The 19716-nt window shown below is 42.4% G+C and overlaps 1 protein-coding gene across 1 annotated transcript in view; it reads left to right on the forward strand.

The window, feature by feature from the left end:
- The window catches only part of GRM7 (glutamate receptor, metabotropic 7), a 289326-nt gene extending 270328 nt beyond the window's left edge, over positions 1–18998 (forward strand). Inside the window, 2 exon segments of the mRNA XM_009320090.1 lie at positions 12890–13136; positions 18928–18998. Coding sequence (XP_009318365.1) covers positions 12890–13136; positions 18928–18998 — 318 coding nt within the window.
- Positions 18999–19716: the final 718 nt, after the last annotated feature.

Below are 19716 nucleotides of genomic sequence, written 5' to 3' on the forward strand. Positions count from 1 at the left end.
CCCCCGGGGGGGGCCCCCTCTCCCGGCGCCCCGGGTGCCATCCCCGCCGTGAGATACCAGTGCTGCTCAGATGGTACCCAGTGCTCTGCACATCAGGCTACAGAGACACAGCCGCAGCAGTCAGAGGATCCTTGCTTTATTTTGCTCAAAATTTCAAACTGAGTATTGCAGGGTTGTTTTTTTTTTTCTCCTTTTAGATTGAATTATTCAGTAGTTGAAATGAGTAAAATTAAAGATTTCTAGACTAGTGGCGTTTGGAATATAAGAAGGATAGCAAAACCTATTTCATTTGAACTCTAATCTCTGGTCATGTATAAAATGAATAAAATGCAATAAGTGTGGAGAAATATGATTTATAACAGCAGCTGAAGTCTGGCACTGAATACCCTAAAATACCAAGATTGTATGTCAGTCAATTTAGCAGTGCAGCGGTGAAGGTGAAGAATGAAATGAAGGCTTTCTCTGATGATGTAATCTTTGGAAAAAATGACAGATGAAGAATTATTTCTAGCCCGAAAAAGCTAAGTGCTCAGTCAGTGAGAGAGGGAAAAGCCATTATTTTAATAATAGAAGTTGGGGATGTACATTACTTCTGTTGCACTTTGTGTTTGTCTCTCTTAGTGATGTGTAACTTATAGTTATTATAACAAACACGAGTGTCAAGCAAGAGATATTAGACAGTTCTGAGGATTGATAATGGAATTTCTTGAGCTATTCGCTCCTGTCTGTGCTTAAAATACAGCCACACTCAGCTGTGACTGCAATTTCTTATCACCTGAAGGCCCTTTAGTGACCCAGGCAAAATGATTCGGTGGGTCTCAAGACACTCCTCCTGTGGACAGACATCTGCACTGGATAACAGCACATCACAGCTGACGTCCCTGTGGGAAAACTTCGTCCATTTCACAAATTATTCCGTCAGCTTATGGACATGTAATTAGTATGGAAGAAAAATGAAAGGAGAGGTACGTGCAGCTGTTTCCCGGCTCTCCATCGCCGTTACTTGTGTTAACAGGTACAGGACCGGGAGGGCCCATCCTCACTGTAACCTGAACATGGGTCGCAGCCTTGCCCACGCCGCTGGCTGCCCACCCACCACCCTCGGATCTGCAGCAGGACACACATTTCTCGTCACCATGCCGGGAACGGCAGCATGTGCTGTACGTCCAGAGGCAAAAAACAGGAGCAGATGAATCCAAAAGGAGACAGGACTTCATCTTATTTTAGTGGTGGTTCGCGCTTCAAACGTTACTGTCCTTGCAAGATTGTTTTGCTGGCACATCCTTCTGTGCCAAATTTCTACTTCAGAAACTTCGTCCATTTCACAAATTATTCCGTCAGCTTATGGACATGTAATTAGTATGGAAGAAAAATGAAAGGAGAGGTACGTGCAGCTGTTTCCCGGCTCTCCATCGCCGTTACCTGTGTTAACAGGTACAGGACCGGGAGGGCCCATCCTCACTGTAACCTGAACATGGGTCGCAGCCTTGCCCACCCACCACCCTCGGATCTGCAGCAGGACACACATTTCTCGTCACCACGCCGGGAACGGCGGCATGTGCTGTACGTCCAGAAGCAAAAAACAGGAGCAGATGAATCCAAAAGGAGACAGGACTTCATCTTATTTTAGTGGTGGTTCGCGCTTCAAACGTTACTGTCCTTGCAAGATTGTTTTGCTGGCACATCCTTCTGTGCCAAATTTCTACTTCAGAGAGACAACAAAATTCAGAAATCCTCATAAAATCAGTTCCAGGGAGTCATCAAATCTTGAAACAATTTTTGTTGACTTAAGCCAGGGCCATCACTGTTCATTTCTTGGCTGAGCAACTCCCAAATGATTCTAAGTAGTTCACGGGCATCTTTATTGTCTCTGTAACTGGTACAGAAAGTAATGATGTCTCTTTTTTCCAGCAGATGTGGAATCTCTGCTGAATATAGTCTGTATAAACTATTTGACTTGTGGGGTCATCTTTGATACTGCTTCCATTTCTCTTTTAGCCATTTGATGCCCTTTGAAAGCAGCAACATGCTTTTCCATTGCTGCTCTATCCAATTATCTGAATAATTTAATTTCCTTCTACATAAGCTGCTAGGATTTATCTCAAAGGCTGGAGAGACAAAATTCCTCCTCCTTCTGCATCTGCATCATAACCCTCAGAGCAAAGTGCTTTAACATTTGGTATCTTGAATTATCATACAAGTTATAGATATAATCCAGAAATATTTCTTTTTTCTGATGTACGCAAATTTCTTGCACAAGGAAGTTCCTATTATAAGGGAACAAGCTGTATAAAATATTTAGCTTGAATAGCTAAAGTATATTTAAAATACATTTACTTGATCTTGACTCTGCACGTTTGCCTATGAAATGCAAGCTGAAAAACAAGATGTGTCGGGTGCTCCTAGGACATGAAAATTTAAGTCGGCTTTGGCAGTGTGACATTAGAAGGAACAGTTTTATAGTGCAGGCAGAGGGAATTGGAAATTAGTCCTTTTAGACCTGTTTACTGCTGTACTGTCTACCTTTGCATTTGGCCTCTGCAGGTGGTAATCTTTCAGAATATGACCCCAATTTTCCTGTTGGTATGCTAAACCTCCTGCTGCTAGAAACACATTGAAACATAATTCATCACACCCATTACCTGCATAACTCTGGTGTACAACTTTGTCATTGCCAAGCTAGTAACCACCAGGACCAGCGAACGTGACGGCATTAGGAAGCACCTCTAAGGGTTTATCGGCATTATCACACTCTCGCTCTTTTCCCCAGCGTGATACCTGTACAGTGGTGTCTGTCATGTTTTGCCATATCGTAAGGAGGGAACGAGATCCCATCTGGCATGTTTGTGACACGGGGAATTTCACAGCTCTGGGCATGTTCTTCCCTCAAACCTCTGTACTTCATGATGTGACTTAGAGCAACTTTTCAGAACATCACAGGCTGTCGTCAGGCAGCCAGAAATATCAGACCCGACATCAAAGCTTTCTTTAGTGTTTGCTAACCGTCAGCGGTTTCTTTGGGCAGGGGAGAACCCCTGTTTCCAAAGCAGCCATGGTTACTCTGCAGGTCGCCTTTGCTGTTTGCAGCGTGTGGCATCCTGCGAGCGATGGTGGTGCTCCTTGTGTGCACCCGAGAAGTGGCCGTCCTCGCCGCTGTGAGCTGGGGCGAGAGCCATCCCTCCTCTGCAACAACACGTGCTGGAGAGGGGACGGAGGTGGAGACGGGCTGAGGGGAGGCAGTGGGGTGCACAGGGCCAGGGTCCCTGGGGGCACAGGCATGCAGAGTGCTGGACGTCAACACTGATGTTTCACAACTGAGTAATTAAGGTAACTGTGAGGGGTTTACATTTCTGTTTAGAAATGCTGTTCATAGCAACTTGATGTGGGTCCTGAGGTGAGGTGGTCTTGGAGCTACGATGGTGACATCTCCAGGAGCATCCAGCTCCTTGATTTGACTTTGATTTTGCCCTCAGCAAGTCGGTCTTTTAGTTTCTAAGGGCTCTTTGGGTAAAGTCGAAAGATCTTCTTTGCCTCTCTGCAGGTATTTTTTGAAGCTGGTGCATGTCAGAGAGAAGACCATACCAGTAAAGTAGGTTGCATTGCATTGTTGAGGTTAGTGGAGGTACGTGTTTTGCCGCAGGTTGAAAGGGTGTCTGAGGCTGTAAGTTGTGCAAAGCATACAGCGGCGAGGCTGTGTGCGCGCTCACGTCCGTGTCAGCCGTTGTACCCCCAGGCAGAGCTGGGCAGTGACGTCTTCAACCTGCTACCATTGCCCAGCCCAAACGCCACGTCATGTGTTGCATTTACTGCTCCCGTGGCAGCAGACAAACTGAATTTTAATCCCTCCCAGAACCAGAGCAGAACTGGGCCATAGTGAATGGTTATTTATAGTCCTCGAAGCCAACACTTACAGCAGTAACTCTTAGACTGAGTCCCCTGTGTGTTTACTTGTCCAGGACAAGTGAATATTGTCATTAAATGTAATACTTCCTGCTAACGGCCACTTTGCTTTTGGTCACCTTTGGAGATGAAATTGTGGAGACTTGGCTGATGAGCCAATGTTGCAGCGTATATAACATGCAAGGCTTGTTATATTTCCTGAAGAGATTAATGGCGTTTTGTTTTCTGCTTCAACCGTGGCGATTCTTCAAATCTGAATCTTTTCTCAGCTCCCTCCTTGTTCTCTTAGTAGGAATAATAATTGTTTCCAGTTAAATGTATGAAAGAAACTCACAATGTTTCTGTGATGATCTATCAGTTATTACTTCTGTAGTTTATTTGGAACTCTAAATTTCTGTTTAGTAAGGATAAACACAGAGATCACATCTAAAAAAAGGCACAGAACAGTCTGTGAAATTTAGTCATTTTATTATTAGCAAAGAAAAAAAAGCCTTCAAAGGCATATGAACCTGTTGGAAGAAAGAGTTGTCTTAAACTGCCCTGACAAAAAAAAATTAATTTAAAGGCAAAATGTTTCTCCCCGCCTGTGTGAGAAGATTTTCTTCTGGGCTTACCGAATTCTCTACTGTCCCGCTTCTGGCGTAGTGGGGCGGTGGCAGGGTGCCTGGCCGGGGGTTCGGGTTCTGCATCCCCTCTCGTTACTGCAGAGCTGCCACCACAGGATACATATTTTTGCTCCTGTTGCTGGATTTCAGTGCTATGCTGATATAGGCTCTTGCATACTGAGGGCCGGCAGATGCTGATGACCTCTTGAAAGAGTGAGATGTGATTGTTATTACTGGGTGTAAAAGAAAAGTAATTTGGGGGCTACTTTCCAAACTTTAATCTTCTTTACCTTCATATCTCTGAGGAACTGTGATGTTACTCTGTAGGTACTTGCTGTTCCCATGGAACTATTTTTGGTTTTCCATTACACTGAAATATATCCGCAAAGTTAACCTGCAGTTTTTTCTGATCTACTAGATGTAATATTGTGAGAATTTCCAAAGGACGCTAACTTAATAGACCAACTATTTTCACTGATGAAAGCCATCCAACCTCAGGTCTGCTGCAACCAGCCAGCAAAATGACTCCTCTCAGACACACAAAGCTCCTTGTTGAGCTGTAGAACAAACATAGGTTTAGCTTGAAAATCGGTTTGCAAAAAAAAAAAAAAAACCCAAACAAACCATGGGGCCGCACGCGTGCCCCAAAGCCTGTGTGTCCCACATACCACGTGTACTCCCGCATGCCGGAGACGTGCAGCCCTCCACTGCGCCTGGCCTCTGCACCGGGTGCAGCTCGGATCGGGGTGTTCATGACCAGTGAGTGTTTGATGAGCCACCCTAGTGCTGTCAGCCTGCAAAACAACCAACCATTAACGGGAAATTTTCTGAAACTAAAATCCCGTCATTTCCTTCAGTGTCACCTTTCTTATAATTGCTAAGCACAGAATTTATAATTAAATGGTATGACTGATTCTGTGACATTCCCATAGACATTTCACAAACTTATTTGCGTGCCTTGCTATTTTGTACAGTAATAACTGCAATCAGCATAACTACTATGATTTGTTTATCAAACGTCCCTTGGGTAGCATCCGTTGTCATTTGTAAAACTTAGTGAGCATCACAATTTACATACCGCTGCCTGTCTCATGTTGCTGTTGAGTTGTGTTTCTGAAGCACCGCTGATGCTCACCTCTGCAGAGGAACGCAGTTGTCTTCCACATGCTGTGAAAAGTACACACCGGACAGTACAACAGCACAAATAGGCAAAATTCGGTAAAAATCTTGCAAAGAAGGTAGGCATTATATCTTCACAACAGGGATCAAAGGGTATACTTATGGAGCAATGGAATTAACAGGTTGAAAAGTGAGGAGAAAAGAGTGTATTAAATAATCATCCATTTGTACCCTTGAATAAAGAGAGTCCTGAGGAGCAAGCGTGTGTAGTCATGTAGTTGATGGCTGTGTCATAGTGCCTGTGTACCGGGAGACCAAATTAAAGCAGCACCGGGAACCCTGGTTTGACATGACAGCACTTGACTGCTTGACATCGCAACGTTTAGTGTTTGTCGTAAGTATAGAGAGTGTGTGTGTTGGCATACACGTGTATTTTCTGCCTATAAAATATTCGAATACTATAAAAGTATGATGGATGACTGATATAGTGTGGATTGTATTAATACCATTAGGAGCAGTAGGTTAGAACAGCAGGTGAGTGGTGTAGTCCCTGTCTCTCATCTATTAAGTGACCTCCTGCAACTGGAAATCCCCGTCTTCTGGATCGTTTGCCAGATGTTTGCCTCTTTTGTCCAAAATGCTGGAGCCTGGTGTCCACGGGGGTTTTTTGTGATCTTTTTTTTTTTTCCCAAAAAATAACGTTAGCTTAAAAGAAAGGGAAACCGCTTCCCCTAAGCGCTGCTAAAACCTTCTAATCTAGGAAAAGGGTTTTGTTTTTTTTCAAACTGCTCTATTCTCCAAAGGGCACTGCCAAATGACAGCTCGAGCAGATTATGATGCTTAAAAGGATGGGGATGGAGGCAGGGGTCCTGGAAGTTGTCAGTAGATAAGCTTCAGGGCGGTGTGGTATTATGTGCAGTTGAACTGGTACCATCCAAGTGAAGAAAGCGAGTGTATGTCTGTATCCACGGGAGCTGGCAGCGGGAACCCGGGATGTGCATGGGCTGCTGGAAAGCCGCAGTGGGGCATGAAAAGAGGATTACTGAGCCAGGCCGGTAAAGAGAGCTGACAGGACTGCTTCACACATAATATTTTATATTTCTCAGACAACAGGAAGTGTACAATCCTTGTGGAAAGACATGGTTGCCTGGGTAAAGTTGCCGTTGCCTGAAACTTCCATAAATCAAGCTGTCTAAGGAAATGGGAATGGCGTTTGCTTTTACAGCTGGGTTTTTTGGTTTGGTTTTTTTTTCAGTTGAGGGTATGGTGCTGCCAAAAGGAGGGGGTGGCACTGGAGGACCTTCACCCACCACGTAGCCCATGCAGGGCTGTGGCTGCAGCCCGTCCTCCATACCACGCAGACCCTCGGTCGGAGGGGCAGGAAGGGTCCCAAAAAGGGTGCAGGCAGCTGCTGACTCTTCAGTCTCTCTTGAATGAGCGTGGGTTTAGGGGTGCTTTGTGACTGGAGATTTTTGTACGGTGCCATCTGCCCTGGGTCCTGGCCGTAGGTCACCGTAATATGGTGTTGCTCTATGAGAAAGGCGATGTAGCCCCTGGCAGGGGTTTGGGTAACAAATGGTGGACACCTTTGTTGGAGGGAGAAGGGCAGTGGTTCTCCCTAAGCGAAGCCGATTTAAAGTCAAAGTACAAGAAGCACAGGTTTCACTGGAAAACAGATATTTTCCTTTTTTTATTTGCCTTTCAAGTGATGTGGTAACTTTGGTGGGTAGGGGCATTAGACACTAAAATATCTGAGAACACATTTATATTCAAGTCTTTTTACTTTCCATATTTTTGCAAACATACAACGCAGTGGGAGCTAATTTTAATTTTTATTAAAAAATGTTTCTCATTCTTATATTTGCACAACATAATGTAGAGGATCAGATGAAGTCTTCAGATGACCTGGAAGTCTTCTGGGAGATTTGTAAACTGTCTACTTCATATGTAAGAACACTTGTTTTAATTCCCATATAAAAGTGAGACAAATTGGTTTGTGATAACGCAAGTCCAAAAATATCTCAAGTTACCGCTTTATTTCCATATTACAAAATAACACAATTCACTGCATAATTAGAAAGCTGAATTAGATAAAAGGAGCAGTTGCTCCTGATTAGACTGTAAATGCAAAGCATTAGCCTACAAAAAGTATTTCTGACTCTTAAAGAGACTTTTCTAAGATCTGCAGCTATAACTTCAGTTATTATGGCCCAGCAGTTGGAAATCTATCCACTGGGTTAGCAAAGACTGAAAGGCCTGATCCTGCAGTGCTTTACTTCTGAGAGTAATCCTAGCTCATGCAAAATCATCCATTGATATAATCTGCTCTATAAAAAATGCTGGTTATTAGATGTGTGTATTCAAGACCAGTCTAATTTTCTCTCAAGGTTTTGAATTTTCACCATTTGCATGAACAAAGCAAGAATCTGGAAAACATAGAAATCTAAAATTCAAATGGAAATCTTTTATGTAAAATAAATGATAAAATCTAGGTGCCTTTGCATGTGAATGATATCCTTAGGGCTGAGTTTTCTCCAAGGCGCTGCTTCAAAGTCTGATGCGTTTGTAACAGCAGTGTGTTAAGTTTAACATTAAGTTAAAATTTTTCAAAATTCAGAGTCTGCTTAAGAGAGAGAAAGAGAGAGATGTGAGTGGGGATGACCCTCCAGAATGACTTTGGCCTTTATGTCATAGCAAATGTGACTTCAAACCCTCCATGGGACTGGGCTTGTAGAGACCAACAAGGCACTGTTTTAGAAAGCTTTGATTTCCACTGGCAATACCTAGCTCAATCCCAGTCCTCATTCATGTCAAGTTCGAGCATCTCTCACTAAATCTGCATCTTAATTTGATCTCAGGTTTGGAAACTACCAGGTTTCACCAGCCAGCTGTAAAAGGCATGCATGAATTATTAGAATCCCATTGTCAGTTAAATCTTATCCTTTGTATTTTAAGTCACCCATTTGCATTCATCTAAAATGCTTTCAGAGAGTTTATCAGAAGAAGTGAAATAAGAAATGAAATAGTTTCATGTAAACTGCATTTTTATGTTTGACTGGTAAAACCACAAAGCAGAGATAAAATACATAAAACTAAGGCTTTGCATAATAAGCATATCTATTAGTTTCCCTTATCTTTATAAAGCTCCCATTTGTCATGAGAAGCATTGTGTGTCACTCATCCTGCCTTGTTCTACAAAAGCTCTTTTCTCCCCTTCCTTTTATCTCCCATTGGCATTTGCAAGGTAGGAAACTTGACTGGCGTGGTGCTGCAAAAGACCCTGTTGACTAAATAATCATTTAACCTTCAACCCCTTAATAGCAAGAGGAAATAAAAATTAATACCTGTGTGCACCTAGATAAAAACGTTGCTGGCACTCTGCTGGTTGCGGCTTTTGCAATCGCAGCAGCCCTGGATTAAGGGGAAGACATTGTGTCAAACCATCCCCAGGGTAAGTCACCTCCAAGTCAGGCCAGATCCCCACTGCTGTAGCCCATGGAAAACCAGGTAGGGAAGCGGCTGGCCGTAGCATGTGGCTGTGCAGGTGCTCGAGCACTGGTGCAGAAATCTGCCCTCGGGAGCAATCTCCAGCGATGCCTCAGGAAACCCGTGCCCACCCACCCGAAACACCCGTGTCGGGAGCAGCGGCTCAGAGGACGGCGAATGACTCTGGTGGTAGATATTTGCCGGTAGCTGATCGTACCTGCAGAACCACAAGCTCATCAAATGTAGTTATCCGGCACCTGCGCAGGCGGAGGTGGCCTCGGTGCGGGTTGTGTGTCCTGTTCCAAAGGAGCTGTGCAAAGAGGGTCCCCTCCTCCTCTTGGTGTGTACAATCTTCACTTGTTCTTTTCTTCTCTTTCTGAAAGGAAACATTCGTATCGCATATCAAACTAGTCAGCTGTTCCAAAATTCAGAAAACGCCACGCGTTAACAAATCCTTCTCCCACTGAGGATCCATTTGAAAACTTCGTGCTACATAGTGCTTTTAAAAGCAGCTCTTACTCAAAATGCATCTTCCCTTCTGCTTTTCTAGGATTTTTAGCTGCTGTCACACACAGTGTGTCTATGACCTATGTGTCTGAGCGTGGTGATATAAAGTTATTTTGCTTAACTGACAAGTTCGTCAAAATTCCTATGGGGAGCTGTTGTTTTCCATGCCGAAGAAGAAGTCGAATTTGGGTGGAGAAAATCTGTACTTAAACATAAATATGCTATTTCTGTCTGTGAAACATAAACAGCTAATTATGTGTGTCATGCTGGCAATGCTGTGCCATTAGCTTTTTTTCCCCTTTTTTTAATTTATTATTTTTTGTCCTGCGGTCCAAATTCCTGCTTTCTGTATAAAGGTGTTTATGTTCTCCAGGAAGGTGAATCAAGAGTTAGTTGCGAAACGTTACCGTGCATTTTTCACCATATTGCTACTTGAACAGACTTTCTGCAAGTTCAAGTCATTGGAGACAACTGCTGAACAAAACCGCTTTGAAGTGCCGATACATCTTCTGTACTTGTGACAGAGCTCTTCACTGACATAGATCTTTTCTAACCTTCTAGAAACGTAGATCTCATTCAGTAATACTGCTTAGTAGATATTCAGTGCCTGTCAGGTTTAGTTACATATCTTGTATACAGAAACAGAGGCAATTCTTATTGAACACGTGTTACAGAGCCACATCCTTTTCAGACTAAACCAGGAGGACTTCAGACATTATTTAAGCAAGTTTTCTTCCCAAGTATTAGCAGAGAGAGGTTGGTCTGAATACAGAGCTGAGAACCAGACAGTTCCTAGGTGTAATGTAATTTGTCAAGTTTGCTGTCCGCAGCATCTTCCTGGCCTTTAGAGGTGTCGGTACCTGCAGCTCCTATAGCAATTGCAGGAGCTCTTTGTAAAATAGAAATAATAATTACCTTACTTAGGGAGGATAAAAGCTGGTAATAAGTTACAAACACTTTGAAGATAAGGCAGGTATCTTCCTGTTTATCCTTCAGCCCTTAAATGTTACATTCTATATATTTTATTTCCAATTTTCAAAGATGTATTGAATTTAATTAATAAATATTTGTCTGTGTTATTTATATCAATGCAATACACTTGACCCCAACTGAGTTACAGTTGATTTATGTGAACAAAACTGAAAGGAGGATCAGCTCCAAGGAAGCAAATGCATTGCGAACTGTCTTCTCTTTTAAATGTTCTTTTAAAATAAATAGACATAGTGCTTACCTACATAGAAGTAAAGGTATAGAGTATGTCTGTAGTGTAACAACATTCAGCTGCAAGGTGTAAGGTGCGGAATAACCACCCAGGCGGTTACTCCGCAGTGAAGAGCAGCAGGCAACAACACTACCAGACTGAGAAAAAGAAACATCATGTTTCACAGCAGTGCTATAAGATAAATTCTGAAAATAATCCTCCAGTAAGGAGGCTTCAGCAGAGCACCACATCGGCTTGGAGCATCGCATCTCGGTGAAGCAGAGGGTCGACGGCAGTGTCCAGGTTAGGGGAAGACAGAAGGACCTGAGGTCTTCCCAGTGGCTGAAGTTGGGAGAAATTGCCCTGTTATCTGTCAAAGACCAAGGGGCAACATGGTACCATACTGCTTTTTAAAAGTTCTCCAAAAGACAGTAACTATTTAGACATATAAAAGAAGGCAACAGAGGGTTTGGTGGCCACTTGCTCTTCATTCCACCGGGAGAGGACAATTAGCAGCTTCGTTCAGGTACAGACCAAATGTTTCGGAGACCTGAGCACTCTGCAAGAGTTTGGTTAGGAGGCTGTGCAACCTCATTCAGAGGACGGTTTTAGGACACGGGTAGACAGGGTGATCCGTCAGAAGTAGTTCTGGTGTAAATGGCTTTTTCTTGGGGCAGGGTTTTAGACGGGGTGACCCCTTGGGCTCCCTCCCAGCCTCGAATGGTGTAGCTTGTCCCAGCCTATCTTTTCACAGGATGAGATGGGTTATGTCCCAATGTCTTGACTTTGGCAAAATTTCTGGCAACATCAGTGTCATTTCCTTCTGATAATGAGTAAATAGAAACTGAGAAAGCACTTTAGTTTTTGCTTGTGTGCATCTGTATGGAGACACATCTGTGCACAGCACGTTTTTTATGTTTTCTGTAAGGCATTTTATTGCTTCCAGTGGTGGTTTTAATCACTACAATAGCAACTGTTATGTAGATATAACTAGCAAGCCTGGAGACATTAATATTTTTACAAATATGGGAATTTGGAAATACCTGGGCATAGTCAGCATTTTACCCTGCCATTATATTTATTCATAGAGTTTTTCCATCAAAAATTCAGACTGATTAGCACTGAATAGGAGGAGAAGAGGAAATAGTGTTCTGAAGAAATCACCCTCAACGTGTAATGATTTTCCCATTTACATGGAATTACCGTATATTTAATTTTTGAAGAGGATCCGCAGAGACTTTGCTCCCTCTTCAGCTCCCTCACACCTGTACTGTGCTGCCTCTCTGCTTTTTAAGTTTTAACTGTGCCTCATCCTCTTAAGTCGCAAGAATTGTTCTAGTTTATTTATTAAGTGTATCCTCTGAAAAGATAATTAAAAAAAAAAAGAAAAAAAAAAGGCTTTTCCACCCCTGTATGTTTGCATGTTGTAGTTACATACTGTAGAGTATGTTTTTAAATCCTTGTGGTTTCTTTGAATACTCATCTCATGGCAGTACCTGTTCTCTGACTTGCATATATACTACTTTTTCATAATAAGCATAGCTGAATGTCACGAGCACACAAATCATTGTGTATTCTCTGCAAAGTTATTTCAATGAATTGTAGAGAATTAAAGTATAGTAAAAACAAATAAAATCCCACTTTCCTCAATTTTTTAAAAAAGTAAGATTTTTTTACTAACCTGTATTATTACAGTTCCTCTTCTATAACTTACAGTAGACCTAAATTTAAATTTATACCAGCGTTATTTCAATCCAAATCTGATCTTCACTCTTTAAATAAGCAAACAGAAGCTATACCATCAGCATATAGTAGAAATTGTATTGTTAAGGACACTGAAAGTTTCTAGCATTGAGCCTCCGAAGAGGCTGTTGATACCACGGGTAGCTGATGTGTGTTGGACCTCACGGTGGTTTGCAGTGCAAAGGTCTCAGCTCACGCATCTTTGCTTGCAGACTCATTAAAAATGCTTGTAAAAATGCTTTTAAATGGTTACTTAATGTTTGAAGTACTACAGCCTGCTTCCCAGTCATCTTATTTGTAATAGTGTCTCATGTGTTGTGTCTCCTAGCTCTACATACAAACTACCACACTTACAATATCCATGAACTTAAGTGCTTCAGTGGCCCTGGGGATGCTTTACATGCCGAAGGTGTACATCATCATCTTCCACCCTGAGCTAAACGTCCAGAAGCGGAAACGCAGCTTCAAGGCTGTGGTCACAGCAGCAACCATGTCGTCACGGCTCTCGCACAAACCCAGCGACAGGCCCAACGGCGAAGCCAAAACGGAGCTGTGTGAGAACGTAGACCCAAACAGTGAGTACTGCTGATCTTCTGTTCATTTGCTGGCTGGGGGTTTTGGAGATGTTGACCAATATTTGAGTTGTAGGGACTTCATATTATTCTGCCTTCTCAGTTAAAGATTCTTGATGTCTCCCATAAATATAATTTCTTTAAAATTCTCTATTTCCTCCTCACTTTTTTGAGTTGTGCTAACTGGCAGCAACTCCTCACAAAATGTTTGGTAGCTGTAAGTAACTCCTCCTCCTTTCCCTCCTCTGTGAGTGAGAAATCAGTGGCACCCTTGAGTACCGGACCCTTCAGCCTGCGTCAAACTCAAACCTTCCTAACCCTGGCAGGTACAGTTTCCAGGATGAATGGAGGGACAAGGACCAGACTCATTGATAACTCTACTAACCTGAGTTATAATTTTGTTTCTTGCAAAGTTTCTTTACAAAAATCTCACAATCCTTGAAGATTCCCATTTAAAGATTTTATCCGGTCCTATAAAAGTGAATGCAAATCTTGCCACTGATTTAAAAGGAATATAGATCGAAAAGATGCTTCCAGTTTCCTTAATGTGCATAGCATGGTATATTGTAGCACAAAATTACATACTGAGGCCATCAAATTTGATTTGCATTTGAATCTGGAAGGAGTTGAGGAAGGAGACAGCTGCACAACTTTGCAGCATATTGGAAAGGTTTAGACATGTCTGCAGTTTTTATGAAAAACAGATCTGAATGTAGAGAAATGCCCTTTCCTTGCCCATGATCCGTTCATCCATTTGCTGCTGAAATCCCTGCCACTTCTTGTCTATTAACTGCCGTCTGAATATCTGCCTCAAAGCAGAAACTCTGCTGTCAAAGCAAAGTGGAAACAGCCAGCAAATTATTGACACAGCATTTTTCCTCCCTTTATTCACCCCTTGAGTATTTTTCTCTGATGTCTTACCATGCAGGTATACAAAATATATTCTAACTGGAAAAACAAAATTTGTCTTTGGGAACTGAACTAGCTGAACTGTCTGAGCTATGATTCTGACATGAGACAGTAAGGAAATGCTTCTCATAGATTAAGGGCCATATTATGCTCCCTCCAGTCACATTGAACAGAGCCCTCGCTGCAAGAGGAAATAAATGTATTTCCCGCGTTAGGGTATTACCCAGCAAGAGGGAGAGTTGCAGAGTCCTCTGCCAAGTCAAATTTCTGTTAGGTAACATTGGCCACGGTGAAGGAACCCCTTCCACTGCCTCTGGTCTCTAAATCTACTCCTCGGTGTGACGCTGCCGCGACTGAGGTCGAACCCTCCGGTGTGCGAACTCCGACGGCTCCTCGAGGTGTTTGGGCAGCATTGCTACCTGGGACGGCCAGCTCGGAAAAGGCCTGTGAGGATGGAGGCAGAGGAAGGGCAGGAGGGAAGGGGAGGACTTTGAAAGACAGCTGGGAAAGGGCAGGCGAGTGTGTGTTGCTGAACTGCATTTCACTAATTGCTCTTCTGGTCAAATGGGCTGGAATTAGTTTCTCCTCCAAAAAAATAAAAATCTAAAAACTTCTACTCAAAGACTTGAACAATAAGAAAAGTATAAAAGTTTCGATGGTGAAATGTTCAATGTAGAAACAGAGGTAGAACCCTGTGGGAACTACAGCTGGGGGGTCCCTTCTCTGGGTTTCCCCTCCTGGTCTCATTCTCCTCTGCTGCATCTTATTGCTGTTTTCAGACTTCTGAGAATATTCTGCACCTGCCAAAGATCAGTCAGATTTTTCCCTGGGAAGGAGATATGTTTATTAAAAAGAAATATCACTCACTTAACCCACCATATTCCTGGTAAAATACATTTTTTCATCCAGGACTATATACTAGAATAAGTTTTTAAGAGGCAGAAGTCAGGGACAGAATCCCCCCGCTTGCCGAGATGTACCACTTTCTGCCTTAAGCACCCAGTCTTTAGTCCCCGTTTTGTTAACACTGATTTAAAGCTGGGGTAAAGTCCACTGGGAGTAAAACCCTCATAAATTCAAAATTAGTGTGCACAAAGGGCGAATATTTTCTGTGAACTCATTTGCTTACATGTAGGATTCTAAAGCATATAAATTTGTTTCTTCAACCTAGCCAGTCAAGAAATGTGCAATAGTATTAATTTATATGTCTTTCTCCAAGTACTGGGCTTTTAAATTTGTTATGGTTTGGAAAATAAATTTTCTTTTCAATCTTTTAATTATTTATATATAGTACCATCTTTTCATATTATCAGCTGCACCTACTACTACTATTTCATTCCCTGGATATGTGTGTTAATAAAAGCTATTAGAAAATCAAATGAAATAAACTACTGCTGTACTTAAAGTATTTGGGTACATTTAGTCCCAGCGTGGGCTACTACTGCAGTTAATGGGAGCTTTCCTATAGCGTTCAATAGGTTGTCAATCAACACCCTAATCAGGCAACATGCAGCATGTATGTCTATACAAGTAATTCACTGAATACCTGAATTGAGTTTCTTTTTTTTTAAATTTGAGTATTTTAAAAAATGTTTAAATTTCCAATTTTAGGTGGAAAAATTGAAAGCCGTATTAATGAGCTCAAAAAAAGCCATCCAAGGAAAAGTCCCCACGTTTTCAGTGAAATTTTGAACGTGGTCTCAATAAATAAATACGGTTTTGATGTTTTCGTAGCAATTTAACTTCAAAAAATATTTTATACAGCAGATGGGGAAATTTTCAGGATTTTACCAATTGGAAAATAGGACACGTGAATTAAAAATTGCCCCAGATGCTTGCATCAATGCTATGTGCATTTTTTTTCCAATCTCAAATATCTTTCTTCAAAAGAAAACAAAAATAACGTAGTGGCAGTATCTCTCTTTTTAAATTGGTTTTGATCCACTAACGGTGGCTAGCTATTACCTACAGAGGCGGAGGGGAGGTGGTCAGCTGGAGCAGGTGCCTTCCTGGTTGTGACCTGCTGCTCTGAGGAGCTCAGGGTGGGAAGTCCTGGTTGTGGGGTCTGTGCCAGGCTCCTCTGGAGCTCACTGTGTCAGGCTGAGAGGAAATTAATTGAAGGGGATTAAAGGATGAGTCTGAGACTCATCAGCACTGTGCAAAGCTAGCTTAGATGCAGATCTGGCTTAGCTACCAAGTGTTTTCTCCTAAGTTGCAAAAGTACAGCTGGGTTTTCCAGTTTGATTTTCTATTGTATTTCCTGGTGATGCTGCTTTTCATGGCTTGCTCAGGTACTGGAGACTGGAGTTGCCATTTCTATTGAAAATACACAAATATTTCATATCTCCTAAGAACCGATTAACACTGAGCCACCAGCATGGGATTCATGTACCTCCAAACATTGGGGAATTTGGTGACTAAGCCCAAATTTATGGCCTGTCCTACTTATATGCCAGAGTCAAAACCAAAAGCAAAATGTGGATGGTTTTACAGAAAAATAGCCTTGAAAAAAAGGTCCATGATTTAGTAAACTTTAACAGAATGCCTAATGAACTGAAGATGTGCATGTAAAACTGGAAGGCCTATAAATTACCTGAGTGGCTTCCTAAGAGCAGGTGGTCCTCAGCAGCAGCGCTGAGCATCGTGTGGAAACGCTGCACACAACTCTCGGGTGATCTGCAGGAACTCGAGCTTGGAAAAAATGTGCAGAGCACTTAGGAGAGCTGGGCTCAAGCACTGGGGTTTTAGTGTGAGTATAAAGAAGAAACTGCATTAACAAGGGAGGAAAATCACTTGAAATGCAGTGACCTTATATCCCGCCCATCAGGAGGGACAGACACTCACTGTGTTGCAGCTTTTTATTTAGGACCTATGGGAAGCAAGAAATTTCGCAAGTTGAGCTCCCCAGTCGTGTCCTGGGAGGGCTTTTGTGCTGAATGGGACATATTAAGGACAAGCTTTTCAACCTAAAACTGCGTTACTTATAAAAACTCTCTTAATCATTCCAGTTTGCCATCTGGTACGTGCATGTTTTACTCATTCTACAGCTTTTTCCTGCTAATACATGTTTGCATCAGATTCAGATGAGCAGAATTTGGTGCACAGCAGCTTTCATCTGTGTAACGAGTTCATTCTGCTCTCATGTGTCTTTGGTCGAATATCACACTATTTGAGAAGATGCTTCTCACCAAGTCTGAAGTTGAACAGATAGTGAGTGCCTCTGCTCCGTTGTCCACTTGTGTTTCTGCTGCAAGAACAGAGTGTAAGACTATGAGAAAAACATTTGAACCTCCAACCCATAGTTAACTTATACTGAGATTTACATGTAATTGCTCCTTTTCCTTAGCAACTTGCTTTAATTCATGGCTTTACCAAACACAGCGACAGGGAACTCAGCATCTCGGTTGTTTGGTAATGAGGAGGTTGTGCTTCTCGCAGGCTGGACGAGCAGACCTTACTGGAAGGGCGTTTGCTTTCGTGCATTTCCCTCTTGAAGCAGCCATGAGAAGGAAACCGAACGGCCCAGTGCTTCCTGGGAGCAGCTCTTCGGGGAAGATGCTTTCTTGCAGGAATTGGGGTAGGGTCTTTCGGGACTTGGCGGCACAGGGAGTGTTGGTCTTCCACTGTCCCCATTTCCAATCTCATGGGAAAAATCTCACAGTCTATGAGAATGGCTGTGGTCAAGTTTACCCCCCCTTTTTTTGGGGGGGGGGGGCTTTTCTCTGCTGTACTGATAAAGCTCTGAGATCAAGATGAGTATTGCAGAGCAGCCCGGTAGTATACAGTATTGGGCAGGAGGCATGCAGCATCTCTGTGGCAAAGACCAAGTGCATCAAAGTGACAAAAAACTGTTGGAAAGAAAGAGCAGCTCATGGGAGGAGACCGCTTTCCCCGAGGAGTTTAGCTGAGATTTGTTGAGAAGTGGCAAAGGAAAGGTGTGTCACCCTGGACTAGCCAGAAAACTTCAAGGTTTAAAAGCTTAAAAGGGTCTAATTTTCAGTAGGGTTGTAAGTTTGTGGACTTTTAAGTTAGCAAGTGCTTTGAGGGCTCAGTACCTGTGCAGACATATTCAAGATTATTTTTTCTCTTTCTCCTTTATTTAGCACTAAGTAGAACTTACCTGGCCGTTGATTCAGTTTTCAGTAGTGAAGTGCAATCGCTGCCTGTTGTCTCCAAACAGACCAGGCACCATTTGCGTGTTTCCATTTCAAAACGGTGCTTCCCTGTGCGCTGCCAGCTCCTCTCTGTCGCAATGGCAGCGAGAGCACTGTGTGTCCATCCTCATTTTTCTCCACGCGTTGAGAATGGACTCTGACTTTGTGGGTTCCCGTCAGTAAGCTGTGGATAGTGTACGTGGAACACGAGCATCTCCTGTCTCGGACAGACGTGCAGACACCTCTGTGCAAAAGCTCCCGTGCTGTGTCCTGGTGTGTTTGTGTATTCATTCCCGTTCATCCTTAACATCACTGACATGACGTTGCTTATTACATCTTTCCAAGGAAAAAAACTAAAATGGTTGTCCATGATGCCGAGGAACCCGAGGGTGACTGCATGGGTGAGGAAGGACAGGGGAGTCTTAAACTAAAGCCAAAATGTTCCAGAGTTTGCTCAGGGCAGAGGAAAAAAAAAAAAAATCAACCAGACCTGCTCTTTTCTGAGCAGCTGCTCCCATGTTCAGAGGTACCTGAACTTCTGTGAACTGGTTCATTTATTTCTAAGCCAGAGTTAATTTCATATAGTGGCGCCTCTCAGCTTTCCACTATCGCTGCTCTAATCTGAGCTCTTCAGTTGGATTAATGTCATGGCCTCCATGACAGGGCAAAATTTTAAGAGTTTATTGTGAATAGACATATTATACATACCAATGTATTTACTTTTCCTGTAGACTGCATACCACCAGTAAGAAAGAGGGTTCAAAAATCTGTTACTTGGTACACTCTTCCACCTACTGTATAGCTTTTGCCTGCTTTCCAAAAAGGTAAGGAAAAATCTAGCTTCTTATTACTTTATTCTCAAATTATTTATTATGATTATTATTATTATTACATACCTAAATATAAGAGGAATGTGCATTAGTGCAGCTATATTAAAACAAGTATCTAACTTAAAAATTGTTCACGTATCCATTACCAAAAGCTCCCATGTGAAGGGCTTGCTTTGCAAAGGGGGGACCCAGGACTCGGGTGATTTTAATCCCTGTGCTGTGCCCCACCAAAACAAGGGACTGGTGGTCTTCCACTTCCCACTGGTGGAGGTGGATCCCAATAAAGCCTTTGAAGATGTAGATATTTGATAATAATTTTAAAAAGGAACAAACAAATCATCAAAAGTTAATTATGGCAATCAGATCTAACAACTAACAAAATGTTTTCTCAGTCATTTCTAGCAGCTTTACCAGCAGGGTTGCCTGGCAGCATAAAAATAATGTTTGCTAACATGTGAGCAATCTTCTTTACTCTAAAATGATAAATGGCTCAAAAAAAGTTTGCAAAATATTTTTCTCACCGTGGGTGATCCCAGTGACCACTCCTGAATAACCACGAGTGAACAATTTTTGAGGGCTGGCTTCTTTTAAGTGTTGTGACTGCCTACGTGGTGATGTTGTGAGCTGATTTCGTATTTTTTACTTCATCAGCCAGGAATTACTGCTTTTCTAGTGAAACTGGGGGAATGA

Source organism: Pygoscelis adeliae, unplaced genomic scaffold (assembly GCF_000699105.1).
Source record: "Pygoscelis adeliae isolate BGI_AS28 unplaced genomic scaffold, ASM69910v1 Scaffold302, whole genome shotgun sequence".
Classification (NCBI taxonomy): Eukaryota; Metazoa; Chordata; class Aves; order Sphenisciformes; family Spheniscidae; genus Pygoscelis; species Pygoscelis adeliae.